Source organism: Phoca vitulina, unplaced genomic scaffold (genome assembly GCF_004348235.1).
Source record: "Phoca vitulina isolate PV1807 unplaced genomic scaffold, GSC_HSeal_1.0 scaffold35, whole genome shotgun sequence".
Lineage (NCBI taxonomy): Eukaryota > Metazoa > Chordata > Mammalia > Carnivora > Phocidae > Phoca > Phoca vitulina.
The window spans coordinates 6206792-6234747 of NW_022589738.1; the positions used below are offsets into that span (position 1 = coordinate 6206792).

At 38.4% G+C, this 27956-nt stretch overlaps 1 protein-coding gene across 13 annotated transcripts in view; it reads right to left on the reverse strand.

Moving 5' to 3' along the window:
* DMD (dystrophin) overlaps window positions 1–27956 on the reverse strand; it is a 2446616-nt gene that overhangs the window by 1361391 nt on the left and 1057269 nt on the right. For all 13 annotated transcript variants that reach the window (XM_032426633.1, XM_032426634.1, XM_032426635.1 and 10 more), the window contains one exon: window positions 17133–17256. In XM_032426633.1, the coding sequence (XP_032282524.1) occupies window positions 17133–17256 (124 nt within the window). The remainder of the gene's footprint in view (window positions 1–17132; window positions 17257–27956) is intronic.

Genomic DNA, 27956 nt, shown 5'->3' on the forward strand with positions numbered 1-27956 from the left:
ACAGCATGGGAGGCCCCTCCCTCAGAAGACAGGCTGGGAAAACAAGAGGCCAGCAACCCTAAGGTCCCGAGAAAACAGGTGCATCTTGCTTGGGTTCTGGTCAATAATTTGGATGCTACACATTCCCTCAACCACTCATCAACAGAGTGACTAGGAGGATGAACCCTCAAAATAGGAAACACTCAGAGATTAGGACTTATGCCGCAGATTTACAAATGGATACAGATATAACCAAGATGTCGGAGATGGAATTCAGGCTAGCAATTGTGAAGACAATGGCTAGAATGGAGAAATCAATTAATGGCAACATAGAGTCTCTAAGGGCAGAAATGAAAGCTGAATTGGCAGAACTTAAAAATGCTATCAATGAGATCCAATCTAATCTAGATAATCTAACAGCTAGGGTAAGCGAGGCAGAAAAACGAATCACAATTGACCTGGAAGACAATTTAATAGATAAAAAGGGAAAAGAGGAGGCCAGGGGGAAAAAACTCAGAATCCATGAAAATAGAATCAGAGAAATAAGTGACACCATGAGGCGTTCCAAGGTCAGAATAATTGGAATCCCGGAGGGAGTGGAGAGAGAGAGAGGACTAGAAGATGTATTTGAGCAAATCGTAGCTGAGAACTTCCCTAATCTGGGGAATGAAACAAACATTCGTGTCCTAGAGGCAGAGAGGACCCCTCCCAAGATCAAGGAAAACAGGCCAACGTCCCGGCATGTAATAGCAAAACCCGCAAATCTTAGAACCAAGGAAACCATCTTAAGGGCAGTTAGGGGGAAGAGATTCCTTACGTACAGAGGGAGGAACATCAGAATAACGTCAGACCTATCCACAGAGACCTGGCAAGCCAGAAAGGCCTGGCAAGACATATTCAGGGTACTAAATGAGAAGAACATGCAGCCAAGAATACTTTATCCGGCAAGGCTGTCATTTAGAATGGATGGAGAGATGCAGAGCTTCCAGACCGGCAGAAACTGAAAGAATATGTGACCACTAAGCCGGCCCTGCAGGAAATATTAAGGCGGGTTCTATAAAAGGAGAAAGACCCCAAGAGTGATCTACAACAGAAATTTACAGGGACAATCTATAAAAACAACGTCTTCACAGGCAACATGATGACAATTAATTCATATCTTTCAATAATCACTCTCAACGTGAATGGCCTAAATGCTCCCATAAAACGGCACAGGGTTGCAGATTGGATAAAAAGACAGGACCCATTCGTATGCTGTCTACAAGAGACTCATTTTGAACCTAAAGATACATCCAGACTGAAAGTGAAGGGATGGAGATCCATTTTCATGCCAGCGGACCTCAGAAGAAAGCTGGGGTAGCAATTCTTATATCAGACAAATTAGATTTTAAACTAAAGTCTGTAATTAGAGACACAGTAGGACACTATATCATTCTTAAAGGGTCTATCCAACAAGAAGATCTAACAATTGTAAATATCTATGCCTCCAACATGGGAGCAGCCATCCACATAAGCCAACTGTCAACCAAAATAGTCATATTGATAACAATACGTTAATTGTAGGAGACCTCAATACTCCACTCTCAGCAATAGACAGATCATTTAAGCAGAAAATCAACAAAGAAACAAGAGCTTTGAATGATACACTGGACCAGATGGACCTCATAGATATATACAGAGCATTCCAGCCTAAAACAACAGAATACTCATTCTTCTTGAGCACACATGGAACTTTCTCCAGAATAGACCACATACTGGTGGTATCAACCAGTATGTTTGACAAATCAGGTCTCAACCAATATGAAAAGACTGAGATTATTCCCTGCATATTCTCAGACCACAATGCTTTAAAACTGGAACTCAATCATAAGAAAACATTTGGAAGAAATTCAAACACTTGGAAGCTAAAGACCACTCTGCTCAAGAATGTTTGGGTCACCCAGGAAATCAAAGAAAAACTTAAACAATTAATGGAAATCAATGAGAATGAAAACACATCAGTCCAAAACCTATGGGATACTGCAAAGCCGGTCCTAAGGCGGAAATACATAGCCATCCAAGCCTCACTCAAAAAAACAGAAAAATCCCAAATTCACCAACTAACTCTACACCTTAAAGAACTAGAGAAAAAGCAACAAATGATGCCTAAGCCACACATTAGAAGAGAAATAATTAAGAATAGAGCAGAGATCAATAAATTAGAAACCAGAAACACAGTAGATTAGATCAACGAAACTAGAAGTTGGTTCTTTGAAAGAATTAATAAGATTGATAAACCACTGGCCAGACTTATCCAAAAGAAAAGAGAAAGGATCCAAATTAATAAAATTATGAATGAAAGGGGAGAGATCATGACTAACACCAAGGAAATAGAAACAATTATTAGAAATTATTAACAACTATATGCCAATAAAGTGAGCAATCTGGATGAAATGGAGGCCTTCCTGGAAACCTATAAGCTGCCAAGACTGAAACAGGAAGAAATTGACAACCTGAATAGGCCAATAACCAGTAACGAGACTGAAGCAGTGATCAAAAACCTCCCAAAAAACAAGAGTCCAGGGCCAGATGGATTCCCTGGGGAATTCTACCAAACATTCAAAGAAGAAATAATACCTATTCTACTGAAGCTGTTTCAGAAAATAGAAACAGAAGGAAAACTTCCAAACTCATTCTATGAGGCCAGCATTACCTTAATCCCCAAACCAGGCAAAGACCCCATCAAAAAGGAGAATTTCAGACCGATATCCCTGATGAATATGGATTCCAAAATCCTCAACAAAATCCTAGCTAATAGGATCCAACAATACATTAAAAGGATCATCCACCACGACCAAGTGGGATTTATCCCCGGGATGCAAGGGTGGTTCAACATTTGCAAATCAATCAATGTGATAGAACACATTAATAAGAGGAGGGAGAAGAACCATATGGTCCTCTCAATTGATGCAGAAAAAGCATGTGACAAAATACAACATCCTTTCCTGATTAAAACTCTTCAGAGTATAGGGATAGAGGGAACATTCCTCAAGTTCATAAAATCCATCTATGAAAAACCCACAGCAAATATCATCCTCAATGGGGAAAAGCTGAGAGCCTTTCCCTTAAGATTAGGAACACGTCAAGGATGCTCACTCTTGCCACTATTGTTCAACATAGTACTAGAAGTCCTAGCAACAGCAATCAGACAACAAAAAGAAACAGAAGGTATTCAAATTGGCAAAGAAGAAGTCAAACTCTCTCTTTTTGCAGACGACAGGATACTTTATGTGGAAAACCCAAAAGACTCCACCCCCAAATTACTAGAACTCATCCAGCAATTCAGTAATGCGGCAGGATACAAAATCAATGCACAGATATCAGTTGCTTTCTTATACGCTAACAACGTAGCTGTAGAAAGAGAAATTAGAGAAACGATTCCATTTACAATGGCACCAAAAACCATAAGATACCTCGGAATAAACTTAACCAAAAAGGTAAAGGATCTATACCCTAGGAACTACAAAACACTCATGAAAGAAATTGAAGAAGACACAAAAAGATGCAAAATATTCCATGCTCATGGATCGGAAGAATAAACATTGTTAAAATGTCTATGCTACCCAGAGCAATCTATCCCTTCAATGCCATCCCGATCAAAATTCCAATGACATTTTTCAAAGTGCTGGAACAAACAATCCTAAAATTTGTATGGAATCAGAAAAGACCCCGAATCGCCAAGGAAATGTGGAAAAAGGAAAACAAAGCTGGGGGCATCACGTTGCCCGATTTCAAGCTATATTACAAAGCTGTGATCACCAAGACAGCATGGTACTGGCACAAAAACAGACATATAGACCAATGGAACAGAATAGAGAACCCAGATATGGGCCCTCAACTCTATGGTCAAATAATCTTTGACAAAGCAGGAAAAAACATGCAATGGAAAAAAGACAGTCTCTTCAATAAATGGTGCTGGGAAAATTGGACAGCCACATGCAGAAGAATGAAACTCGACCATTCTCTAACACCATTCACAAAGATAAACTCAAAGTGGATGAAAGACCTCAGTGTGAGACAGGAATCCATCAAAATCCTAGAGGAGAACATAGGCAGTAACCTCTTTGACATCGCCCACAGCAACTTCTTTCAAGTTATATCTCCAAAGGCTAGTGAAACAAAAGCCAAAATGAACTTTTGGGACTTCATCAAGATAAAAAGCTTCTGCACAGCAAAGGAAACAGTCAACAAAACAAAGAGGCAACCCACAGAATGGGAGAAGATATTTGCAAATGACACTACAGATAAAGGGCTGGTATCGAAGATCTATAAAGAACTTCTCAAACTCAACACCCAAAAAACAAATAATCAAGTCAAAAAATGGGCAGAAGACATGAAAAGACACTTTTCTGAAGAAGACATACAAATGGCTAACAGATCCATGAAAAAATGTTCATCATCATTAGCCATCAGGGAAATTCAAATCAAAACCACATTGAGATACCACCTTACACCAGTCAGAATGGCAAAAATGGACAGGGAAAGAAACAACAAATGTTGGAGAGGTTGTGGAGAAAGGGGAACCCTCTTACACTGTTGGTGGGAATGCAAGTTGGTACAGCCACTTTGGAAAACAGTGTGGCGGTGATTCAGAAAATTAAAAATAGAGCTACCCTATGACCCAGCAATTGTACTCCTGGGTATTTACCCCAAGACACAGATGTAGTGAAAAGAAGGGCCATATGCACCCCAATGTTCATAGCAGCAATGTCTGCAATAGCCAAACTGTGGAAAGAGCCAAGATGCCCTTCAACAGATGAATGGATAAAGAAGATGTGGTCCATATATACAATGGAATACTGCTCAGCCATCAGAAAGGATGAATACCCAACTTTTACATCAACATGGATTGGACTGAAGGAGATTATGCTAAGTGAACTAAGTCAAGCAGAGAAAGTCAATTATCATATGGTTTCACTTATTTGCGGAACATAAGGAATAGCATGGAGGACATTAGGAGAAGGAAGGGAAAAATGAAGGGGGGTGGAATCGGAGGGAGAGATGAACCATGAGAGACTATGGACTCTGAGAAACAAACAGGTTTTTAGAGGGGAGGGGGGAGGTGGGATTGGTTAGCCCAGTGATGGGTATTAAGGAGGGCACGTACTGCATGGAGCACTGGGTGTTATATGAAAACAATGGATCGTGGATCACCACATCAAAAACAAATGATGTATTGTATGGTGACAAACATAACATAATAAAATTTAAAAAATTTTAAAAAAAGAATGCAAAATGCTTAAAAAAACACAAAAATCCTGTAGACAATAGAATATATCCTATTAAGAAAAAAACTGCAATGTATAAAATACTAATTAAAATTTAGCAAAATAAATGAAAATGCTATAAAATGATAGAGTATAAATACTTAAAAAAACTCAAAACTATCTTGAAAATATATATTTTATGTTATGCTGTCAAGGGCAGCAAATGAAAATTCAGGTTCATCTCATCAGTAGGGAAACTCTAAAAGTGATAGACACATTTTAATATCTTGGATTCTACTTGAAAATTTCAAAGCACAGAGATTGTGTTGTTTGGGGATTATATGCTCCCAGGATTCCATACCAATTAGCAGGTGAAACTTCTGGGTTACCTTGAAAGTCATTTTCACAAAGGCATTATAAAATTGTTGACACAAGTATTTGCACAACCCTGGAAGATTCTAACTTCCTAGTAGAATTGAAAAGTCCATGAAAATAAAGTAGTCACATCTTGTTAAAGGTAAGAATCTAGAAGAAGTTCCAAAATTTACATTTTCTCAACTCTCAGTTTTTGTCTTCTAAATTCTCTGTTCCTGTGAGGCGGCTTATTGGCACATGTTTTCCAATATTTTACATTTATTCTCCATTAAAAGGTAAATGTTATTTCTAAAGGACTCTGAGTACTTTAGAAGAGAAAAAATAAGCACATTCTAAGTAAATATGTAACATTCACAAGTACCAAGAGCTATACCAGGATGTGGGGTATTCCACGTTTGAACTACAGCAGCCAAAGGGGGAGTGGGTGGGGGGGGATGGAGAGAGAGAGAGAGAGAGAGAGAGAGAGAGAGAGAGAGAGAGACAAGTAAAAAATACATGCACTACAACAGAACAAGAACAGTAACAACAAACAGGCATTCTCCAAGTTAAACAGTGTTAAGAGTTACCCTTTCCTATCAGAGGGGTTTCTATTTTAACTACATGGAGTTTTTGCTTTTATTTATATATGAAATTATATAAAGAGTAGAATCAGAACATACTGTTGTCTTTATAAATGATGAAAAGAAGTTATCATTGGCTTTCTAAATGCCATGATCATAATCTTTTTATTCTAAGTGTCTAACAGAATAATCAATTAGTATTCTTCACAGAGGGGAAAATGTCTAATTGATTATTTCAGTGGTAACTAGCTTAAATATCTAGTTTGGTTAAATCACATTATTCTAGTTATTCTAATATACATATAATAGCAATAACCACAAGAAAACAATAATGTATGGAGTAGGTACTATTACTCTCACAATTTGGCAGAGGAGCAGAGTGAGGCACACAGAGGTGTATTAAATATTTGAAAACACTGGCATAACCATGATAAAAATGGAATTCCTTATACTGTGTACCAAGTTACAAATATGTATTTCATAATTCGGTGGGATAGAAGAAATCAGCAGTATTTTATCCTCTTTTATACAAGAGGAAACTGAGCATCAGCAAGATTAAGTCATATATACAAGATGGTGGAAGTGGAAAGTTTTGGATCCAATATTAGAACCCCAATAATCTATTTACAAGTTCAGATCTCTTTCAAACACACTCTGCTGCTCTAAGGGCATTTCAATGGAAATTAATCAACAGCTTTGAACATATCAGACTACAACTCACAGCAAAGGTGACCTGATAGTTTGGATGTAGCCAAAGATGATATTCAAAATATTTAACCAGAAATGCAGCATGGGCACCAAGCTATCAGAAGGAATGCTTGGTTACTCAAAATGCACACTGACAGTCTATAAGCGGACTTTCAACTCTGTGTACAGCTCAGTTACTGTACCCCCTTGCCAGATGTCTATTATACAGAAACTGAGTAACTGGTGTATAAATACAGAGACAGGCCTGAGAGAGAAGCATTTAATGGCCACCACGTATCAGTGTTTAGAGGATATCTACGTTCTGTTAAGTAACATCGATTTAAAGAGGAATATTGGAAAATAGAGATATTGACACAAATGTGCTTTGAGGAGTATGAACAAGACAGTAAAGAGTCCAGAAACATTTCATTTCAGACACAGCTATAGATGGTTGATTAAAAAAATGAGAAAATTTAGGGTAGCTAGAAGACAGTCAAGAAGGTAACGAAAAGTTTTGGAGTCATTCTGTTCTCAGATGGTCTGAATTCTGTCTCCACTGCTTACCAGCTGTTTGGCATTTGGAAAGTGATTCAACCTTTCTGAGCATCAATACTTTCTATGTAAAGTAACAGTAAAGATACCTACCCTTCAGGGATTCTGAGAAGATGAAAGGAGGCTCTGCAAATAACTTATTTCCCAAATTGGGACAATTCTTACATAGTAAAATGGAAATCCAGAAATAACTAAGCTGTAACAAATGGAATGACATAAACTGAGAATGTTCCAAAGTGCCACATGTGGGCATCCGAATGAATGGTGATTTTAATAATCTTAAAAAAAAAAAAAAAAAAGGTTAGGGAAAAATCTTGGCCTAAGAGTAGATTAGAGTACCTGCTCACAAAAATGAATGTCAAGTGTCCAGATATCCACATATACAAAGTGTTAAAGAAGTTTACTAAATAAACATCCCCCAAACTCCTCTTTTTTTCTTGGACCTGGACACCTATGCATTCATTTTCGAATAAAATATATGAACTTCCATCTTAAAATAGGTTAGATTAGTAGTTCCTAATGTTTCTACCTTTTCTCGTTTTCTTAGAAAAAAAATGTATGTCAACTGCATCGAAAAAGTAAAATGTAAATCACACGACCACCAAAAACAAAGTCTGGAGAGAAACATGCTTCTGGCAAAGGGAGGGAATATCCCTGACTTGAAAGGGATATGTGCCACCAGGAGAAACATTGGCCCTCCACGAGTCTATACTGCAAAGTAAAAACTAGCCCATGAAAGAAAGAAAAGAGAAAGAGAAAAACCTGATCCTCACACCCATTCCCTTATTCAGTTTCATCAAAACTGTTGCTTTTAATGACACCATTAGCCTACTGTGCTACTCCATTCAATGGCTGATCGTCAGTTCTCAACTTACTTATCATCATAATTTGATTCAGAGGACACTTCTTCCAATTATTTCTTAAATGGGTTTCCTTGATGACAAGTACACAGTCTTCCTCCTACCTCAAGGACTCCCTTTACTCAATTCCCTGTGCTGGTTCCTCCACATCTCCCTGTATATATGTAGAGAACTACATCTAGATCTTCATTTTTCAGGCCAAAAACTTAGAATCCTTCTTGACTGTTCTTTTTCTCTCAAACCCCAGAAACTCCTGTTGACTGTAACCTCAAAACACATCCAGAAAATGCTATTACTGTGCTCACTACTACCATGCTAGTAAAAACAAAACAACAAAACAAAACAAAAAAAACTCCATCATCACTCAGTGGTCTAGTTGCTTCCAAATGGCCTACTAAATGCTATTTTGACTTCTACCTTTGCTCCCTGATGATACACTCTCAACACAGCAGACAGAAGAAGCCAGGCACAAGAGATACCCACTCAACTCTGGTGGTTTCCCTTCTCATCTGAGTAAAAGCCCAAGTCCTAACCATGGCCCACGGGACCTTAATTAACTTCCTTAATCTCTTGCACCTCTTCTTCTGTGACTAAACACCCTGATTCTTCAACTCCACCATACTCCAGTGTTCTCTGACATTCCAGGCATGGTCGTCCCTCAGACCTATACACTTACTCTTCCCTCTGCTGGAAATACTCCAATCTCAGGTATCTATCAATCCCTCACTGCCTTTAGAGCTTTACTTAAATGACACTTTCTCAGGGAGGCCTTCTACTGCTAGTCCATCTACACACACACACACACACATACACACACACACACACACACACTTCCTAGCTCTCATTCCTCCTTTATTTTTGTCTTTGACACTTATCAATAACATTCTATACATTTTGCATATTCTTGCTTAATTTTAATCTTCCTCACTGGAATAGAAACTGTAAAAGGTCAGATATCCTCATGAATTTCCTTCTTCATGCCATCTCCAGGGCCTAGAAGAGTACCTCATACATAGTTAGATGCACAGTAAGGTGAGGTCCATTGTAGCATAATGCCTCCATATACAATATTATTGTCTCTCCCACCCTACCCACAGTTAAAATGCTCTATGAAGGTGTAAATGTCTAACAAATTCTAGGAGCTATACATACAGTGGTTATAGAACCAGCCTAGGAGGTAAGGAGCTACAAGCTCAATAAAGTAAAGCTGAACTAAATTAAAGTCTTCTAAAAGATCCAGATTAGATGGGCAGTTGAGCACACTGGCCTGCTTTCCAACAGGACTGCTATGAAGTCTGAGAGCAGTAATAAACAATTACCCAAACAGAAAACAAATAGTACCATGTAAAATTCATTAAGTCATAACTTAATAGAATCTTACCTTAGTTGAGGAAAAGAAAAGAAACAGGAGAGGAAACAACACAATGCTTATAATATTTATTACAGAATGATGAAACAATGTCATACTAAAAAAAATCAGAGGAAGTATAAACTCCCAACAATGGTCTACCAAACAAAATTTCAGCAAGGTTTTTGGCATCCTCACTAAGATATCATGGACTCCATGAAAAAGAAACTGAAAACTGTAAGGCTAGAAGAGGTTAAAGTTAACAGAAATGAAATGAAATTTTGAGATAATAGAGACATGGATCTCATAAGGAAGAAACTAAAAATGCATTATCATGATCCAGATTCATACTGGAGATTGTAAAATGTGGAATTGATACTGAACAAAAGAAAAGAGAAGGTTTCTTGACTGTGGTACTAACCAGGATTCTTTGCAACTCAGGAGCAGATAAAAATTTACATGGACGTGGATGAACTGGAGGGTATTATGTGAAGTGAAATAAATCAATCAGAGAAAGACAATTATCATACAGTTTCACTCATATGTGGAAATAAGGAATAGCAAGGAGGACCACAGGTGTGGGGAGGGAAAACTGAACGGGAAGAAATCAGAGAGGGAGACAAACCATGAGAGACTCAGGACTCCGGGAAACAAACTGAGGGTTGCGGAAAGGGAGGTGGGTGGGGAGATGGGGTAACTGGGTGATGGGCATTAAGGAGGGCTCCTGATGTTATGAGCACTGGGTGTTACACGCAACTAATGAGTCACTGAACACTACATCAAAAACTAATGATGTACTTTATGTTGGCTAACTGAATTGAAATTTAAAAAGAAAACAGAAAAACAAGTGCTCTAGTTGGCTAGTAGAAATATCACATCTTAAAGTACCCTACTTAAGTTGTTCCTGCATTTTCAGATCATGTCATGTTATACTGACATGTTGAAATGTTTGTTATCACTAGAGAATAAGATCAACAACTCTTTATTGGTCTCACAGATTTCGGGGCTATTTTTTTCTCAGATATTTTCAAATGTTCAGCATCTTCAGCCTTTATTCCTCCTCCATGGCTCTCTCTCTCTCTCTCTCTCTCTCTCTCTCCTCTCTTTCTATAGACAGATACATAAATATGTATATTTAGAGATAGGCATGTGTATATATGTGTGTGTGTGTGTTTGTGTGTGTGATACGTTTGTATATATATTTACATTTGTATCTGTTAGATTTTCCCTTGTTTTCAAGGCCAAGAGTATCACCTGAATGCTCTTCAACCATGACATCCATTTTGTTCTATGCATTTCATCTTCAATATTAGTCCAAGTATCTGTAGTCAGATTTCAGTTCCCACCCCTATACAGAAAGATCTTTCATGAAGGGCACTAATTTTATTCTTGCCAGGTACAATGCTTCTTATAGCAGTAAGTACCCATAACTAAAACTACCTCTTAGAAATCACCTTATTTGGGAAAGCATCTCTGTCCTAGACATGATTATATTTCTCTAATCTGTCATCCTCAGGCAACTCATCCAGCTTTTATGTCTGTTTCTCTGTTTATCGTATATGTATGTGTGTACACATACACAGTATTTTTAATCTTAAAAGTATCTATTTTTTTTCTAACAGAACATATACTTTTGAAATGGTTTTTCTTAACAGAGAATATGAAATACTTTAGCCAATATATATTCAATATATGATATGTTTAGAAGCTACTACTCAGATTCTGATGTATCTAGTACAGATAATTTCAAGTCAAGAAGACAGAAGCTAAAAAAGCCATCAGTTAACCATTCCATAAGGGTTGTACTGTTAATTTTAAAATATATTAAAGGTCCATAAAAATTCTTAGAGATATCAGGAAATTAGGAATTCTAAAATACATAACTTCAAGTGCAAAATAAAAGGCAACTGAGTTGTATAATATAGAGAAAAAAGAAACATAATTAAGTTTTAAGCAAAGTATACAAAGAAGGGAAGTTTACTGATTCTCTAATAAGTTGATTAAAAACACTCTATGACCTCTTCCTCCTTCTTTATCGGCATCTCTTAAAAGCCTCCTCCTTTCATGACATCTTCTCTAATTAATATGAAAGTAAGTTCCAGATTCCCCAGAGGCCTACCCTGAGTTTAGAAGCAATTAATTTTCTATTCACTTAACATTCTATAATGAAGTTTTCCCCTTTGACAGAAAAAGTAATTTATTCACTCAAATGTTTATTCAGAAGTTGTTATATCCTTCATGTTGGTAGCAGAGCCTGACTTAAAATGTGCCCAAGGAACTGAAAAAAAATCACTTCTTCATACAGTCAAATATCAACTATGTGAAGTGCCAGGCACTATATTAGGCACCAAAGTAAGCCAAACCAAAACAAACCAAAAACAAAACCAACTTAAGTTCCATTCGCTAATTTCTAGAAACCAGCAATCTAATCAACGTTAGAATGGCCAGAAATCAATATGGATAAGGTAAAAGAAATTAGGTCACGGTAGCCTTCACAAAGGCGACATGAAATTACTGACTCTGTCAACACCTTCCCCCCAACGGCCACCAGGAAGGTGCCTATATAAACAGAGTGAAGTTGATCTAGTTGTTGCAACAGGAGAGGTGGCACATAATAGCGAACTATGGGGTAGGTCTCTAAGAGGATGGTTAGAAAGAGTTGATTGGATTTGGGCACATGTAAAGTGAGGAGAGTGGTCAAGGAAGCAGGGCTTTGCCTTTAATTAGATGTCGTAAGTAAATGGAGTTACTTCTGTGACTGCGCATCTTAAGAATTTTTATCTAGATGGCAGGAGCAATGCAGAGAGGCTAAAACCAAGATTGGTAAGGCAGCATCATTTGTCACATTAGTGAAGATGGGGGATATGCAGTCATTTGGGGTGGTTTGCACCCATTTTTTGGTCTGTTGAAATAGGATTACAAGATGGTCACGTTTTGGTCTTGATCCATCCCAATCATGAAGTGGCCTTGTCTGTTGTTGGCATTCTGAGCTGTTGCACATATTCAGCAGGAGAACACTGCAGGCTAGCTGTGAGCACTAGTCAACGTCAACATTGAGCATCTCCAAGGACTAACTGAAGTGCCCAGCCAGCTTCTGATTATCAGTGGCTTCTTTTTGCTTTTTCAAATGAATATCAACAGAGGCATAATAGGATAATATTTATGTTTTAGTAAGTTCACTCTGACAGAAGTGATGTGAAAACCTCTAAAGGAATACAGTATTAGTGGCAGGGAAGACCGGCTAGGGATTTTCTTCTTAAACAGAGGTAACCCATGGTATTAGCTTTAATCAGGGTTGTAGTGTTAGGAATAGAGAGAACTGGACACTTTCAAGAGTGGTTAAGGGAATGAAATTAATTGAACTAGGGTGGACTTGCAAATGGTAGGAAAAAAAAAAATCTAGATGACCCAGTTAGCTTTTAGATTTCTGGATCAGGCTGTCAGAAGAAAGAAAGGAAAGAGAAAGAATGAAGGAGGGCTGGGGAGAGCATAAGATTTATTTTAAGTTTTCAGGCAAATATCCAATTAAAGTTGTCTATTAAGCAATTAAATAAACTGGCTTGGGCTTCAAGGGAGAGACATAAGCTAATGATACATATTTGGGAGCCATTAGAAAATAGATGTTATTTGAATAGGAAGGAATGAGGATAATCCAGGGAACAAAAACAAGGGAAGAACTGTGTAGAATATCAATAATAAAGGAAAAAGGAGATAGAACAAATGACTAGAAATGTACAAAAGTAACCAATAGATAATGGTATCCCATAAACCCAGGGAGGAAAGAATTTCATGAAGGATAAAGAGGTTAAAATATAGTCCTGCAGAGAAGTTGAGTAACTAAGACACAAAAATATTCCTATGTGTTTAAAGGAGAGGAGGGTTTTATTGAAGATATGGATGTGTGGCTGAATGGAAGCAGATTCCTTATGACATAGACAGTGAAAATATTGAGAACTCACACACACACACACACACACACACACACACACACACACTCACATACACAGATTAGCCTTAACTGGCCAAAGCACAGTCTCTTCCACCAAGGCAGAGAGGGAAAAGAGAATATGAGCACAAATACACATAATTTGTTAGATATTATCTTAAATAAACTAAGAGGGAAAGTCATCTGCCATGCCCGTTAAAAACTCGAAATAACTGTCGAGAGAAGGAGAAAAGAAAACTTACAAGGAATGCATGGAAAGCCTATGGAGAAGCACCAAAGCATCTGTGTAAGTAGAGTATTTCTGAAACAGAGTAATGTCTGGAAGTCAAACATCTACAGTCTAGTTATGCAAGGAGGTAGGTGAATTGAGCAGATTAGGGAAACGGAAACCTTTGGAGATAGCAGGACAACCAATATGACCTGAGATTTTTAATGAAGGCATAATGTGGGTGGAGAAGAATATGATCCTGGTGCCAGTCTTCAATGAGAAAATATTATCACAAAATGGTGAGTAACAGATGGCCATCGGGATGGCCAAGGGATGAGATATTTTTACACAGAAAGAAGTACCTTTGCAATTGGCCCTGGGAAGTGAGGAAACTAGCAATTCTAAATGAGTGGGGGATATATGCAACTAAGGAATCATTGAACACTACATCAAAAACTAATGATGTACTATATGCTGGCTAACTGAACATAATAAAAAATAAATGAGTGGGAGGAGTTAAAGAGTCACTAGTCTTAGTGGTGTTCTTGAGGGTAAAAGTGGTTTCTATGTAGTACTAGAACAAGTAAGAATGAGTACATAGGACAGAAAGCTTGTTTCGGAAGAAGGACTTCAGAATGCACAGAGAGTACGTGTGGGAAGGCCCCAAGAAGCAAGGCTGAAGAAGGGCAGAGAGATGAAGAGTCAAGAAAACACAGATGAATAGAGATACCTATATTGTGGGTGGCAAACCCAGATAATAGACCTAAAAGAAATGTAGAATTAATTGGCTTCAGGATTTCCAACAGAACTTTGTTAAAAGTTGATTTGGTATGAGTGAGAGCAAGCATGGGCTCCAGGAAGAGCCCAAGGCCTGTTGACCTTAATAGCCGGTAGGAGGGCTTTCAAGAGAACACTATACAGGTGTACAACCACCTGGCAGTAAGACTAGACTGTTTGTTGTTTTAATTACTACCTTACATTACCAAGTGCTCAGTTCAAGTTGAGTAGCTACACCTGTTAATTCCACTTGAATTTCTCAACTGTGGTGACATTAACAGAATGAGTAAAGGATCTAGGAGTTTGGTAAAGTCTCAGATGATGCCTTAGAGTGCTGATTCTCAAACCTTTATGTACAAACCAATCACTTGTGGATCTTGTTCAAATACAAATTGACTCATTAGGTCTGAACTCACACGTTTCTAATAAGTTCACAGATGATGCCAATATTGGTTGTCCGGGGACCACGCGGAGTAGAAATGTCCCCTGGAATTCAACTTTTAAGTAAGTGCATTATGTTAGTTATGTAGATAAAACACATGACTAATAGAAAAAGAAAAATTGTTAGTTTTAAAAATATATAAGACTGAAGTGATAATATTCTACAACATTCTAATTGGCTGAAAACACTTGAAAGTAATAGATGAATGAAGGAGTCGAGTGAAAGAAAAAAAAAAAAGAGGGTAATATTTAGCCACTTTTAATGCCTAAAAACGAATACCACTCAAGTTCATGAGATGGGCCTCCTGTGTGTTCAAAATAAGTTACATACACTGACAGGTGAAGAAGTAAGAAAATTAATGTACGTCTAAACTGCATATCCATCATCATTACTATGTATTTCTCTCAAGGATTTTTAATACATACATATTATATTTAGCCTGAAGGAAATGTCTAGGTAAATCATTTCATGTCCTATTTTAGTAGGCAATTAAGAATGATGTTGTTATTTCAGAAAATGAGAGTAGAAGTTGATAAAGGTGACTCACAAGGCATCAGAAAACCACTCATACAATATTGTACATCTTTTTTAGCACTTTCAGTCTGTCATTGCTGACACTATTGATTAAATGCAAATTGCTTCTAGGTAACCATATGATAACAGGAAATTTTTGAATTTATATTCTTGAGATTCTGGTACTCAATTTTCCTGCTTGATCAGAGCTGTTTTAAGATCCAGAAATAGGATGACAAACAGATAAGTAGATTATTGGGATAAATTTTTAAAAATTTAAATTAGCTAATAAAATGTCTGTCCAAGGTGACTCATACTTTCAGTGGTCAAATACATCACATGAACTTTAAAATGTATTTTAGACTTGATCTTCTCTAAGCAGTTTTCTACTTAATAGGACTTCCCTCCACAATCATCACGAAAAACATACCTTCAAGTGAGTATACTTTGAAATAACACACTTCGCTAATTTTCTACTATATATATTATGCTTCAGTTTAATTTTAAAACTAAAACATCATCATAGTGCCCATTTCTTAAAATTATTTATAATTGTCTATTATTATACTAATGACAGTACACTGTATAACTAATAATGCTTTTAAAATAACTTCCCAATTTATAAATTGTTAACTCTGAGATATGTTGATGGAACCATCTCCTCTCTACCTCAAGCAGCCTAAAAAATAGAGTATTTTCTCCTAGAAGAAAATCATTTCTTGCTCTCCCAATGTTCCAACTGCAGAGCAAGTATTAGCTTGTATCTAAGAGAGTGTTGTGTTTGGAAAAATCTAAGAGAGTTCGTCTGGTAGGAAACTGAATGCTCGAAACATGAAACGGAGTTATTCACACACGTGACCTTCCTATAGCTAAAATTATTTAACATTCAGAATATTTGTTTCTTTAGCCTGCCCACTACAGAGTATTCACTCTATTAGAAACGCTCTCACAAACAATTGCCAAAATGGATGTTTTATAATTGTAGAAGTTGAAATATCAAAGCCCTGATAATGTCCTTGAAGATGAAGCAGCTCCTATTAAATTAATAAAAATCCCTATTGTGAAAGACACAATTATAATGTCTCAGCAGGTAATAAAAACAGTAAACCGCCTTTTACTATAAATAAATATTGAAAAAGGCTGGACATCTTTTAGTTATGGTAATGCAATACATAAATATCTGGACAATGCAAATCTGTTACGACAAGTACTAATGAGTATAAAAAATAACTTTTTTGATGATCGTGAGAGCATAAACAGGGTCCTAAGTCTAGTATTTCTAAGGGTCTATTCTATTCTGCAAGCTTGCTAAGTCCCAGCCTTGAGGTGACAGAACAGTACATGAAGGAAAATCAATATGAGTTAATGTTATAAAATTGTTAATTTACAGCTAAATATTATAAAATTTAAAGAAGGTTTATGAAAAGCATCCCTGCTCAGTCACAACAGAACCAGGAAATATTTCTCTAAGCTAAACTCTGATTCTGCTGGATATGTAAAATATACTTTAAAGATATATTTAAAAGCATTATTCCATATTGCTTTAATCTTTTCAACTGATAGAATCAGATAGTACAAAGCACAGAGTTTACAAGCAGCAAAGCTTAGGAAAATACATAAAAATTAATGCATAACCTACATTGACTTTTTCTTTAAGGTCTGAGAAGTTGCCTTCCTTCCGATAGATTGCAAATTCAGGACTCTGCAACACAGCTTCTGAACGAGTAATCCAACTGTGAAGTTCAGTTATATCGACATCCAACCTAAGACAGGAAAAAATAAGGGTCATTATTTCTTGATTATCTCTTTCTTCTACACGAAAAAGAAAAAGTAATCTCTCCACGTTTACCATTCTCCTTCCAATCTGAGACTCCTGCCTGATGCCCCTGTTACTGTTAATAGCACTACCATTTCCCTAGTTACGTAGGCTCAAAATTTGGAGTTAGCTTTGATCTAGTCTTATGATCATGGAAATCACTTTATTAAGCTCAATGTAGCAATCGCCTCCCTAGAGTATCTCCTATAAGCTATCACTCTGCGTCTGCCTGAATGTTTGCACTGGCTGAAAAATTACTATTCCCCAAGATAACCCTCTTTCTTTCTGGAAAGTACTTATACCAAACATAAAATTCCTGTCGGTAGCTCCCACTGAACCATACCTTGGAGATCCATGCCCTTGTGTAGTCTCCAACAATACCACCGACTCTGAATTTGACCATGTAACTTGCTATGGCAAATGCGGTATTAGGAAGCATAAGGCAAGCAGAGGCTTCATAAGTGCTTGCACTGTGGATCTTGTCCTCTTAGAACATGCACTGAGAATGCAACTGTTAGCTAAGAATTCCAATGGCCCTTTAAGGAAGCTTGATCTAGCCAGCTGGAGAGACAATGTGGAAGCGAATGAGGCACCACACACGTGAAGAAAGCTTTCTTTCACCTTTTGACCCATCTCAAACACCAGCTGAATATAGCCAAATGAATTCTCCAGCTGATAGCACTTAGAGCCTCAGAACTACCCAGAGAGCCCTGCCCACATTGCAGAACCCTGAGAAAAGATAAGATGCTGCAATAAACATCTAATCATATACCCTGATATTCTCATTCTTTTATTGTGGAGACCTATGGAGCCAATGGGAGTTAACTGTTCGATCAGGTCATTCAGATTGAAGTAAAGCAGAGATTGGAGGAGAGTCATAGACAGTTGCAAGGGAGGAGGAGCTCTGTGCATCACTTGAAATTCCAGGCACAATTCTAAATTGTGTGTGCATTTTTCTTGAGAAAGAACCCCTAGATTTTATCAGCACCTGTAAAGAATCTATGAAAAGAGAATTTAGAAATCATCTAATCCAAGTTTATTAAAACAACAGTCAACAAGGTCCCCAGAAAAATATTTATTCAATTTTTATAGGAAGCTTGTGAAATAGGACAAAAGTACAGATATAAAATTTAAGACACCAAGTAATGTACTTTTATCACCATGATACATCTTCTTATCCAAGACAACCCTCACATAGTTGAAATCAATTCTTTAAAAACACTAGAAAATATCTGAGGGTACCCTACCTTATTCCTAGTTACTTCCATGGCTAATGCCTTGGCTTGTCAGTATCTTGTTTAAAATTTGGCTCCTAAAGAGACCATGTCAATAGTGTTTAGTACAATCAGGAAGGAACAGACAATTATCTTCTTGGATATGCAGCCTACAAGTTTGATCAATGTTTTGACTTCCATATTAGACCTTTAACTCACATTGAAGTTAAATTGAGCTAGACATCTCAGAATTTTTCACATAAACTATTGCTAAGCCAGTTCTAAACAACCACAAACTTAGGAGCTGATTTCCTTTTTTTTTTTTTTTCTTTTTTTGAGAGAGAGGGTGCAGGGCAGAGGCAGAGGGAGAGGGAGAGGGGGAGAGAGAGAATCTTAAGCAGGCTTCACACCCAGTGTGGAGCCCAATGCGGGGCTTGATCTCACAAACCAAAGATCATGACCAGAGCCAAAATCAAGAGTTGGACGCTTAACCGACTGAGCCACCCAGCGGCCCTAGGAGGTGATTTCCCGAACTCTTACTTCAGGGCTTTCAGTCATATAAACCTGATAAAGTTTTGCATGTTAGTTGCAGGCTACTGTTTTAAAATTAAACTGATACAGACCTTCATAGAACATGAAACACTTCCAAAAACATATTCTCTTTTTGTGTTCTTAAAAAAGCCTATGGTGAGTTATTATTAATCTCTCTGCTCGTGTAAGAAGGAAGTTCAAAGAAATTAAGTGAATTGATCTCAGACTGTTAGTACCATAGAGAAGGAACTTAATTCATCTTGTTTACCATTATATCCTTCACCTCAAATAGGGCCTGGTTCACAGGGAAAAATATTTACTGAGTGAAGGGTACTCAACAAGAAACTGAAGGAACAGGGATCTGAATTCAGAGACTTGGACTCCAATTCCATGTCACTGAATGTCAAAACTTTTATTTGCATTTGGACTGTAAATATCTATGGATTTTCATTTTATCATGGTGATTGTTATCTTCCCTACATTTGTTTTTTCCTGTAAGTTTAGTTACCAGGTTTCCTATTTCTTCATTCATAATGGTGATGTTGAAATGGAGTCCTATTGCATGCTTCTAAACACCTCTCTTTCTCTCTTTGATGTTAACTCACCAAATCAAATCTTTGACTCTGGTCACTCAGCCACCTACAAAATTCAGTGCAGGTTTTCCATCAGAATACTTTAAGAAAAGCATTTTTACTTTTCCTTTTGTACAATACAGATATCACTGGGTCTCTCTGCCTTTAGGCATTCACTTGCCAGTGCACAGGGGAGGCCAGAAGTGCTGAGATGTTAATCCCACCAGAGTGACCCTTAACAAGAGAGAGCTAGGAGCTGGTACATCAATATCCCAGCGCCCCTGCCTTTCAGTATGACCATCATGGTGAAAGTTACACACAGACCCTCAGGGGGTTCCCAGACGGGTTCAACTCCAGTTGCCTCCAGCAATAACCCAGTATCATCTTTTATTGGCTGCCTTCTTTTCCTAACCTCACTCCCCCACTTTATTTGCTGGGATCACTTCTCCCAATAAAAAACTTGCACCTAAATCTTTGTCTCCAGATCCACTCCCGGGGAACCCAACTAAAGCAATGATCAACAGCTGCAAATGAACCCAGCATCCTGCCATATTTAGCTGTTTTCGCCTTGAACTCTGACTCTCCACAGGAACTATTTTAAACTTTTTCCAAAGCTGTCAAAGCATTAACCCCTTCCTTCTACAGCTATCAACAGATGACATTTTTTACTCAACCAATGAAAGTGCAATTATCAGACTAGAATTTCTTCCACTTTCTATGTCCAAATATTCAATCTTATCTGTGTGTGCCCGTCTCATTCCCTTCTCTTACATTTGAATGAGTTTCCCTTCTTTACCTAAAGCCAATCACTCTACTTGCCTTTTATACTTTGTTCTTTCACTTTTTTAAATTTAATTTTATTATGTTATGTTAGTCACCATTCATTATATCATTAGTTTTTGATGTATTGTTCCATGATCCATTGTTTGCGTATAACACCCAGTGCTCCATTCAATACTAGTGCTCCTTAATACCCGTCACCGGGCTAACCCATCCCCCCAACCCCCCTCCCCTCTAAAACCCTCAGTTTCTTTCTCAGAGTCCATAGTCTCTCATGGTTCGTCTCCCCCTTCGATTCCCCCCCTTCATTTTTCCCTTCCTACTCTTTTTTTTTTTTTAACATATAATGTATTATTTGTTTCAGAGGTACAGAACTATGATTCATCAGTCTTACACAATTCACAATGCTCACCATAGCACATACCCTCCCCAATGTCTATCACCCAGTCACCCCATCCCTCCCACCCCCCACCACTCCAGCAACCCTCAGGTTCTTTCATGAGATTAAGAATTCCTCATATCAGTGAGATCATATGATACTTGTCTTTCTCTGATTGACTTATTTCGCTTAGCATAATACCCTCTAGTTCCATCCATGTTGTTGTAAATGGCAAGATTTCCTATTTTTTGATGGCTGCATAATATTCCATTGTGTGTGTGTGTGTGTGTGTGTGTGTGTGTGTGTATACATATATATACCATATCTTCTTTATCCATTCATCTGTCGGTGGACATCTGGCTCTTTCCATAGTTTGGCTATTGTGGACGTTGCTGCTATAAACACTGGGGTACATGTACCCCTTCGGATCACTACATTTGTATCTTTGGGGTAAATACCTAGTAGTGCAATTGCTGGGTCATAGGGCAGCTCTATTTTCAACTTTCTGAGGAACCTCCATACTGTTTTCCAGAGTGGCTGCACCAGCTTGCATTCCCACCAACAGTGTAGGAGGGTTCCCCTTTCTCCTCATCCTCGCCAACATCTGTCATTTCCTGACTTGTTAATTTTAACCATTCTGACTGGTGTGAGGTGGTATCTCATTGAGGTTTTGATTTGGATTTCCCTGATGCTGAGTGATGCTGAGCACTTTTTCGTGTGTCTGTTGGCCATTTGGATGTCTTCTTTGCAGAAATGTCTGTTCATGTTTTCTGCCCATTTCTTGATTGGATCATTTGTTCTTTGGGTGTTGAGTTTGATAAGTTCTTTATAGATTTTGGATACTAGCCCTTTATCTGATATGTCATTTGCAAATATCTTCTCCCATTCTGTCGGTTGTCTTTTGGTTTTGTTGACTGTTTCCTTTGCTGTGCAAAAGCTTTTTATCTTGATGAAGTCCCAATAGTTCATTTTTGCCCTTGCTTCCCTTGCCTTTGGCGATGTTTCTAGGAAGAAGTTGCTGCAGCTGAGGTCAAAGAGGTTGCTGCCTGTGTTCTCCTTTAGGATTTTGATGGACTCCTGTCTCACATTTAGGTCTTTCATCCATTTTGAGTCTATTTTTGTGTGTGGTGTAAGGAAATGGTCCAGTTTCATTCTTCTGCATGTGGCTGTCCAATTTTCCCAACACCATTTGTTGAAGAGACTGTCTTTTTTCCATTGGACATTCTTTCCTGCTTTGTCGAAGATGAGTTGACCATAGAGTTGAGGGTCCATTTCTGGGCTCTCTATTCTGTTCCTTTGATCTCTGTGTCTGCTTTTGTGCCAGTACCATACTGTCTTGATGATTACAGCTTTGTAATAGAGCTGGAAGTCCGGAATTGTGATGCCACCAGCTTTGCTTTTCTTTTTCAACATTCCTCTGGCTATTCAGTGTCTTTTCTGGTTCCATACAAATTTTAGGATTATTTGTTCCATCTTTTTGAAAAAACTTGGTGGTATTTTGATAGGGATTGCATTAAATGTATAGATTGCTCTAGGTAGCATTGACATCTTCACAATATTTTTCTTCCATCCATGAGCATGGAAGGTTTTTCCATTTCTTTGTGTCTTCCTCAATTTCTTTCATGAGTATTCTGCAGTTTTCTGAATACAGATTCTTCGCCTCTTTGGTTAGATTTATTCCTAGGTATCTTATGGTTTTTGGTGCAATTGTAAGTGGGATCAACTCCTTAATTTCTCTTTCTTCTGTCTTGTTGCTGGTGTATAGAAATGCAACTGATTTCTGTGCATTGATTTTATATCCTGCCACTTTACAGAATTCCTGTATGAGTTCTAGCAGTTTGGGATGGAGTCTTTTGGGTTTGCCACATAAAGTATCATACCATGTGCAAAGAGTGAGAGTTTGACTTCTTTGCCAATTCGGATGAGGTTTTATTTCTTTTTGTTGTCTGATTGCTGTGGCTAGGACTTCTAGTACTATGTTGAATAGCACTGGTGATAGTGGACATCACTGCCATGTTCCTGACCTTAGGGGGAAAGCTCTCAGTTTTTCCCCATTGAGAATGATATTCACTGTGGGTTTTTCATAGATGGCTTTTATGATATTGAGGTGTGTACCCTCTATCCCTACACTCTGAACTTTTTTTTTTTTTTAAGATTTTATTTATTTATTTGACAGAGAAAGGGAGACAGCGAGAGAGGGAACACAAGCAGGGGGAGTGGGAGAGGGAGAAGCAGGCTTCCCACAGGGCAGGGAGCCCGATGTGGGGCTCGATCCCAGGATGCCGGGATCATGACCTGAGCCGAAGGCAGATACTTAATAACTGAGCCACCCAGGCGCCCCAACTCTGAAGAGTTTTAATCAAGAAAGGATGCTGTACTTTGTCAAATGCTTTTTTTGCATCTATTGAGAGGATCATATGGTTCTTGTTCTTTCTTTTATTAATGTATTGTATCACATTGATTGATTTGTGGATGTTGAACCAACCTTGCAGCCCAGGAATAAATCCCACTTGGTCATGGTGAATAATCCTTTTAATGTACTGTTGGATCCTATTGGCTAGTATTTTGCTGAGAATTTTTGCATCCATGGTCATCAGGGATATTGGTCTGTAATTCTCCTTTTTGATGGGGTCTTTGTCTGGTTTTGGGATCAAGGTAATGCTGGCCTCATAAAATGGGTTTGGAAGTTTTCCTTCCATTTCTATTTTTTGGAACAGTTTCAGAAGAATAGGTATTAATTCTTCTTTAAATGTTTGGTAGAATTCCCCTGGGAAGCCATCTGGCCCTGGGCTCTTATTTGTTGGGAGATTTTTGATTACTGCTTCAATTTTCTTGCTGGTTATGGGTCTGTTCTGGTTTTCTATGGCTTCCTGGTTCAGTTTTCGTAGTTTATACATCTCTAGGAATGCATCCATTTCTTCCAGATTATCTAATTTGCTGGCATATAGTTGCTCCTAATATGTTCTTATAATTGTTTGTATTTCTTTGGTGTTGGTTGTGATCTCTCCTCTTTCACTCATGATTTTATTTATTTGGGTCCTTTCTCTTTTCTTTTTGATAAGTCTGGCCAGGGGTTTATCAAACTTATTAATTCTTTCAAAGAACCAGCTCCTAGTCTCATTGAGGTGTTCTATTGGTCTTTTGATTTCTGCTCAGATCTTTATTATTTCTCTTCTCCTGCTGGGTTTAGGCTTTATTTGCTGTTCTTTCTCCAGCTCCTTTAGGTGTAGGGTTAGGTTGTGTATTTGAGACCTTTCTCGTTTCTTGAGAAAGGCTTGTATTGCTATATACTTTCTTCTTAGGACCGCCTTTGCTGCAGCCCAAAGATTTTGAACAGTTTTGTTCTCATTTTCACTTGTTTCCATGAATTTTTTTAATTCTTCTTTAATTTCATGGTTGACCCAATAATTGTTTAGTAGGATGCTCTTTAGCCTCCATGTATTTGAGTTCTTTCCGACTTTCCTCTTGTGATTGAGTTCTAGTATCAAAGCATTGTGGTCTGAAAATATTCAGGGAATGATCCCAAACTTTTGGTACCAGTTGAGACCTGATTTGTGACCTAGGTATCTCTATTCTGGAGAATATTCCATGGGCACTAGAGAAGAATTTGTAATCTGTCGCTTTGGGATGAAATGTTCTGAGTATATCTTTGAAGTCCATTTGGTCCAGTGTGTCATTTAAAGCCTTTATTTCCTTGTTGATCTTTTGCTTAGATGATCTGTCCATTTCAGTGAGGGACGTGCCAAAGTCCCCTACTATTATTGTATTGTTGTCGATGTGTTTCTTTGATTTTGTTATTAACTGGCTTATATAATTGGCTGCTCCCATGTTAGGGGCATAGATATTTACAATTGTTAGATCTTAGACCCTTTAAGTTTGATATAGTGTCCTTCCTCATATCTTATTATAGTCTTTGGCTTAAAATCTAATTTGTCTGATATAAGGATTGCCACCCCAGCTTTCTTTTGGTGTTCATTAGCATGGTAAATGGTTTTCCACCCCCTCACTTTAAATCTGGAGGTGTCTTTGGGTCTAAAATGAGTCTCTTGCAGACAGCATATTGATGGGTCTTGTTTTTTTATCCAATCTGGTACCCTGTGTCTTTTGATTGGGGCATTTAGCCCATTTACATTCAGGGTAACTACTGAAAGATAGGAATTTAGTGCCATTGTATTGCCTGTAAGATGACTGTTACTGTATATTGTCTGTATTCCTTTCTGGTCTATGTTACTTTTAGGCTCTCTCTTTGCTTAGAGGACCCCTTTCAATATTTCTTGTAGGGCTGGTTTGGTGTTTGCAAATTATTTTAGTTTTTGTTTGTCCTGGAAGCTTTTTATCTCTCCTTCTATTTTCAGTGAGAGCCTAGCTGGATGTAGTATTCTTGACTGCATATTTTTCTCGTTTAGTGCTCTAAATATATCATGCCAGTCCTTTCTGGCCTGCCAGGTCTCTGTGGATAGGTCTGTTGCCAATCTAATGTTTCTACCATTGTAGGTTACAAATCTCTTCTCCCGAGCTGCTTTCAGGATTTTCTCTTTGTCTCTGAGACTTGTACGTTTTACTATTAGATGTTGGCGTGTTGACCTATTTTTATTGATTGTGAGGGGGGTTCTCTGTGCCTCCTGGATTTTGATGCCTGTTTCCTTCCCCAGATTAGGGAAGTTCTCTGCTATAATTTGCTCCAATATACCTTGTGCCCCTCTCTCTCTTTCTTCTTCTTCTGGGATCCCAATTATTTTAATATTGTTTCGTCTTATGGTATCACTTATCTCTCAAATTCTGCCCTCGTGATCAAGTAGTTGTTTATCTCTCTTTTTCTCAGCTTCTTTATTCTCCATCATTTGGTCTTCTATCTCACTGATTCTTTCTTCTGCCTCATTTATCCTAGGAGTTAGAGCCTCCATTTTTTCTTGCACCTCATTAATAGCCTTTTCGATTTCAACTTGGTTAGATTTTAGTTCTTTTATTTCTCCAGAAAGGGTTTTTCTAGTATCTTCCATGCTTTTTTCAAGCCCAGCTAGTATCTTTATAATCGTCATTCTGAACTCTAGTTCTGCTATCTTACTAATGTCCATATTGATTGATCCCTGGCAGTCGGTATTGCCTCTTGTTCTTTTTTTTGAGGTGAGTTTTTCCATCTTGTCATTTTGTCCAGAGGAGAATAGATGAATGAGAGAACAAAATACTAACAGGGTAACAACGACCCCCGAAAAATATACACTAAACAAATCAGAAGAGACCCGAAACTGGGGGGAAAAGAAAGGGAAAGAAAGAAAAAAAAAAAGAATATGATCAAATATGATCAGCCTGGTGAATAGATCAGTGCCACACACTAGGTTTTGGGCATATTTTGGTCTGTTAGAAGACACTGCCTCCCAAAATTTTAAAGAAAGAAAAACTTGTATATGTACAAAAATAAGGGTAAATATGATGAAGGGATGGAATATGACTGTAAAGATGAAAATTATAAAATATTTTATAAGAGAAATTGGTAAGATAAGAAGTTGGTTGAAAAAAGAAAGAAAAATTAAAAAAGAAAATGGGGGGAGAGAATGTGATCAGGCAGGAGACTAGAACAAAGTCATACACTAGAGATTTAGGGTATATTTTGGTCTGTTAGAAGAAACTCTATCCCAAAATTTTAAAGAGAGAACAACTTATATATATATACCAAAAATAAGGTTAACTACAATGAAGGGATGGAATCTGACTCTAAAAATGAAAAATAAAAAAGATTTTTTAAAAAGGGCATTGATAAGATGTTGGTTGAAAAAGGGAAAAAGAAAAATTAAAAAAAAGTAGAAAAAGAAAAAGGAAAATTTAAAAAATTAACTTTGAAAGACTAAAGAATCATGGGGAAAACCCATGGATTCTATGTGCAGTATTCCCCTAGCGCTGGAGTTCTGCCGTTCTCACTGATCGGTAAACTTGGTCTTGGCTGGCTATTCTTGCTGATCTTCTGGGGGAGGGGCCTGTTGCCATGGTCCCCAAATGTCTTTGCCTGAGGCGGAATTGCCCCACCCTTGCCAGGTCCAGGCTACCTAATCTGCTCGGGTTTGCTGTCGGGAGCTTTTGTTCCCTGCAAGCTTTCCATACAGCTTTGGAGGACGAGAGTGAAATGGCAGCCTCCCAATCTCTGCCCCGGAAGAGCCGAGAACTCGGGGCCCCACTCCTCATTGTGCCCCCAGAGAAAAGCAGTTAGTCACTCCCGTCTCCCTGGTCTCCGGCTGCATTCCGTGCTCACCCGGCCTGTGGCCGAGCGTTTCTATCTCTGGCACCCGACCCCGTGCGGAGTCTCCAAGCCCAGCAGATCCCTGCGGTGCACTCCTGTGCCTCTCCTCCTGGGGGAGGAAGGGGAGTCTCCCTGATCTGCCGCTTGTTGGGTCCCTGCTGGAGGAGCCGTGGCCCGACTGTGCCGTGGATCACGGTTTATGGCGACTCCGAGCTGAGAGCCCGCGCCTCAGCTCCGTCTCTGCAGCCGGCTTCCCCGCTCCAATACCTGGGAGCTCTGCCGCACTCAGGCACCCCCGGTCTTTCTGTGACCCCGAGGGTCCCAAGACCACACTGTCCCAGCGAGGGTTCCACCCCCCTGCTTAGCCACTGGAGCAACGTCCCTCAGTGAAGCCAACTTATAAAAGTTCCGATTTTGTGCTCCGCTGCTCTATCACTTGCCGGTAGCGGCTGACGGAGGCCCCCTCCCCCGTCATCTGTCTTCCCGAATATAGCCTCGGATTCACTTCTCTGCACGTCCTACCTTCCAGAAAGTGGTCGCTTTTCGGTTCAGAGAGTTGCTGCTATTCTTTTCTTTGATCTCCTGTTGAGTTCACAGGTGTTCAGAATGGTTTGATCCCTATCTAGGTGAATTCCTGGGACCAGACAAAATGTAGGTCTCCTACTCCTCTGCCATCTTGCTCCTCCTGTTCTTTCACTTCTTCACAGTATGTGAGTCTATCAAATTTTTGTTATCTATTACTGCAAATTCAACCCCTCCCTTTCAAGTGAATTCTGCATATAGAAATTTAAACTTATTGACTCGTATTTTTTTAAAGTCAAACCGCTCTTGACCTCCATAGTTCCCTCCAGCCATTCTCTTATCTTCTACAAAGGCAAATGTTCTGCAAGAGTTACCCAGTTCTCCACCTCCTATTCACTCTTTCCACTCAATGTTGTT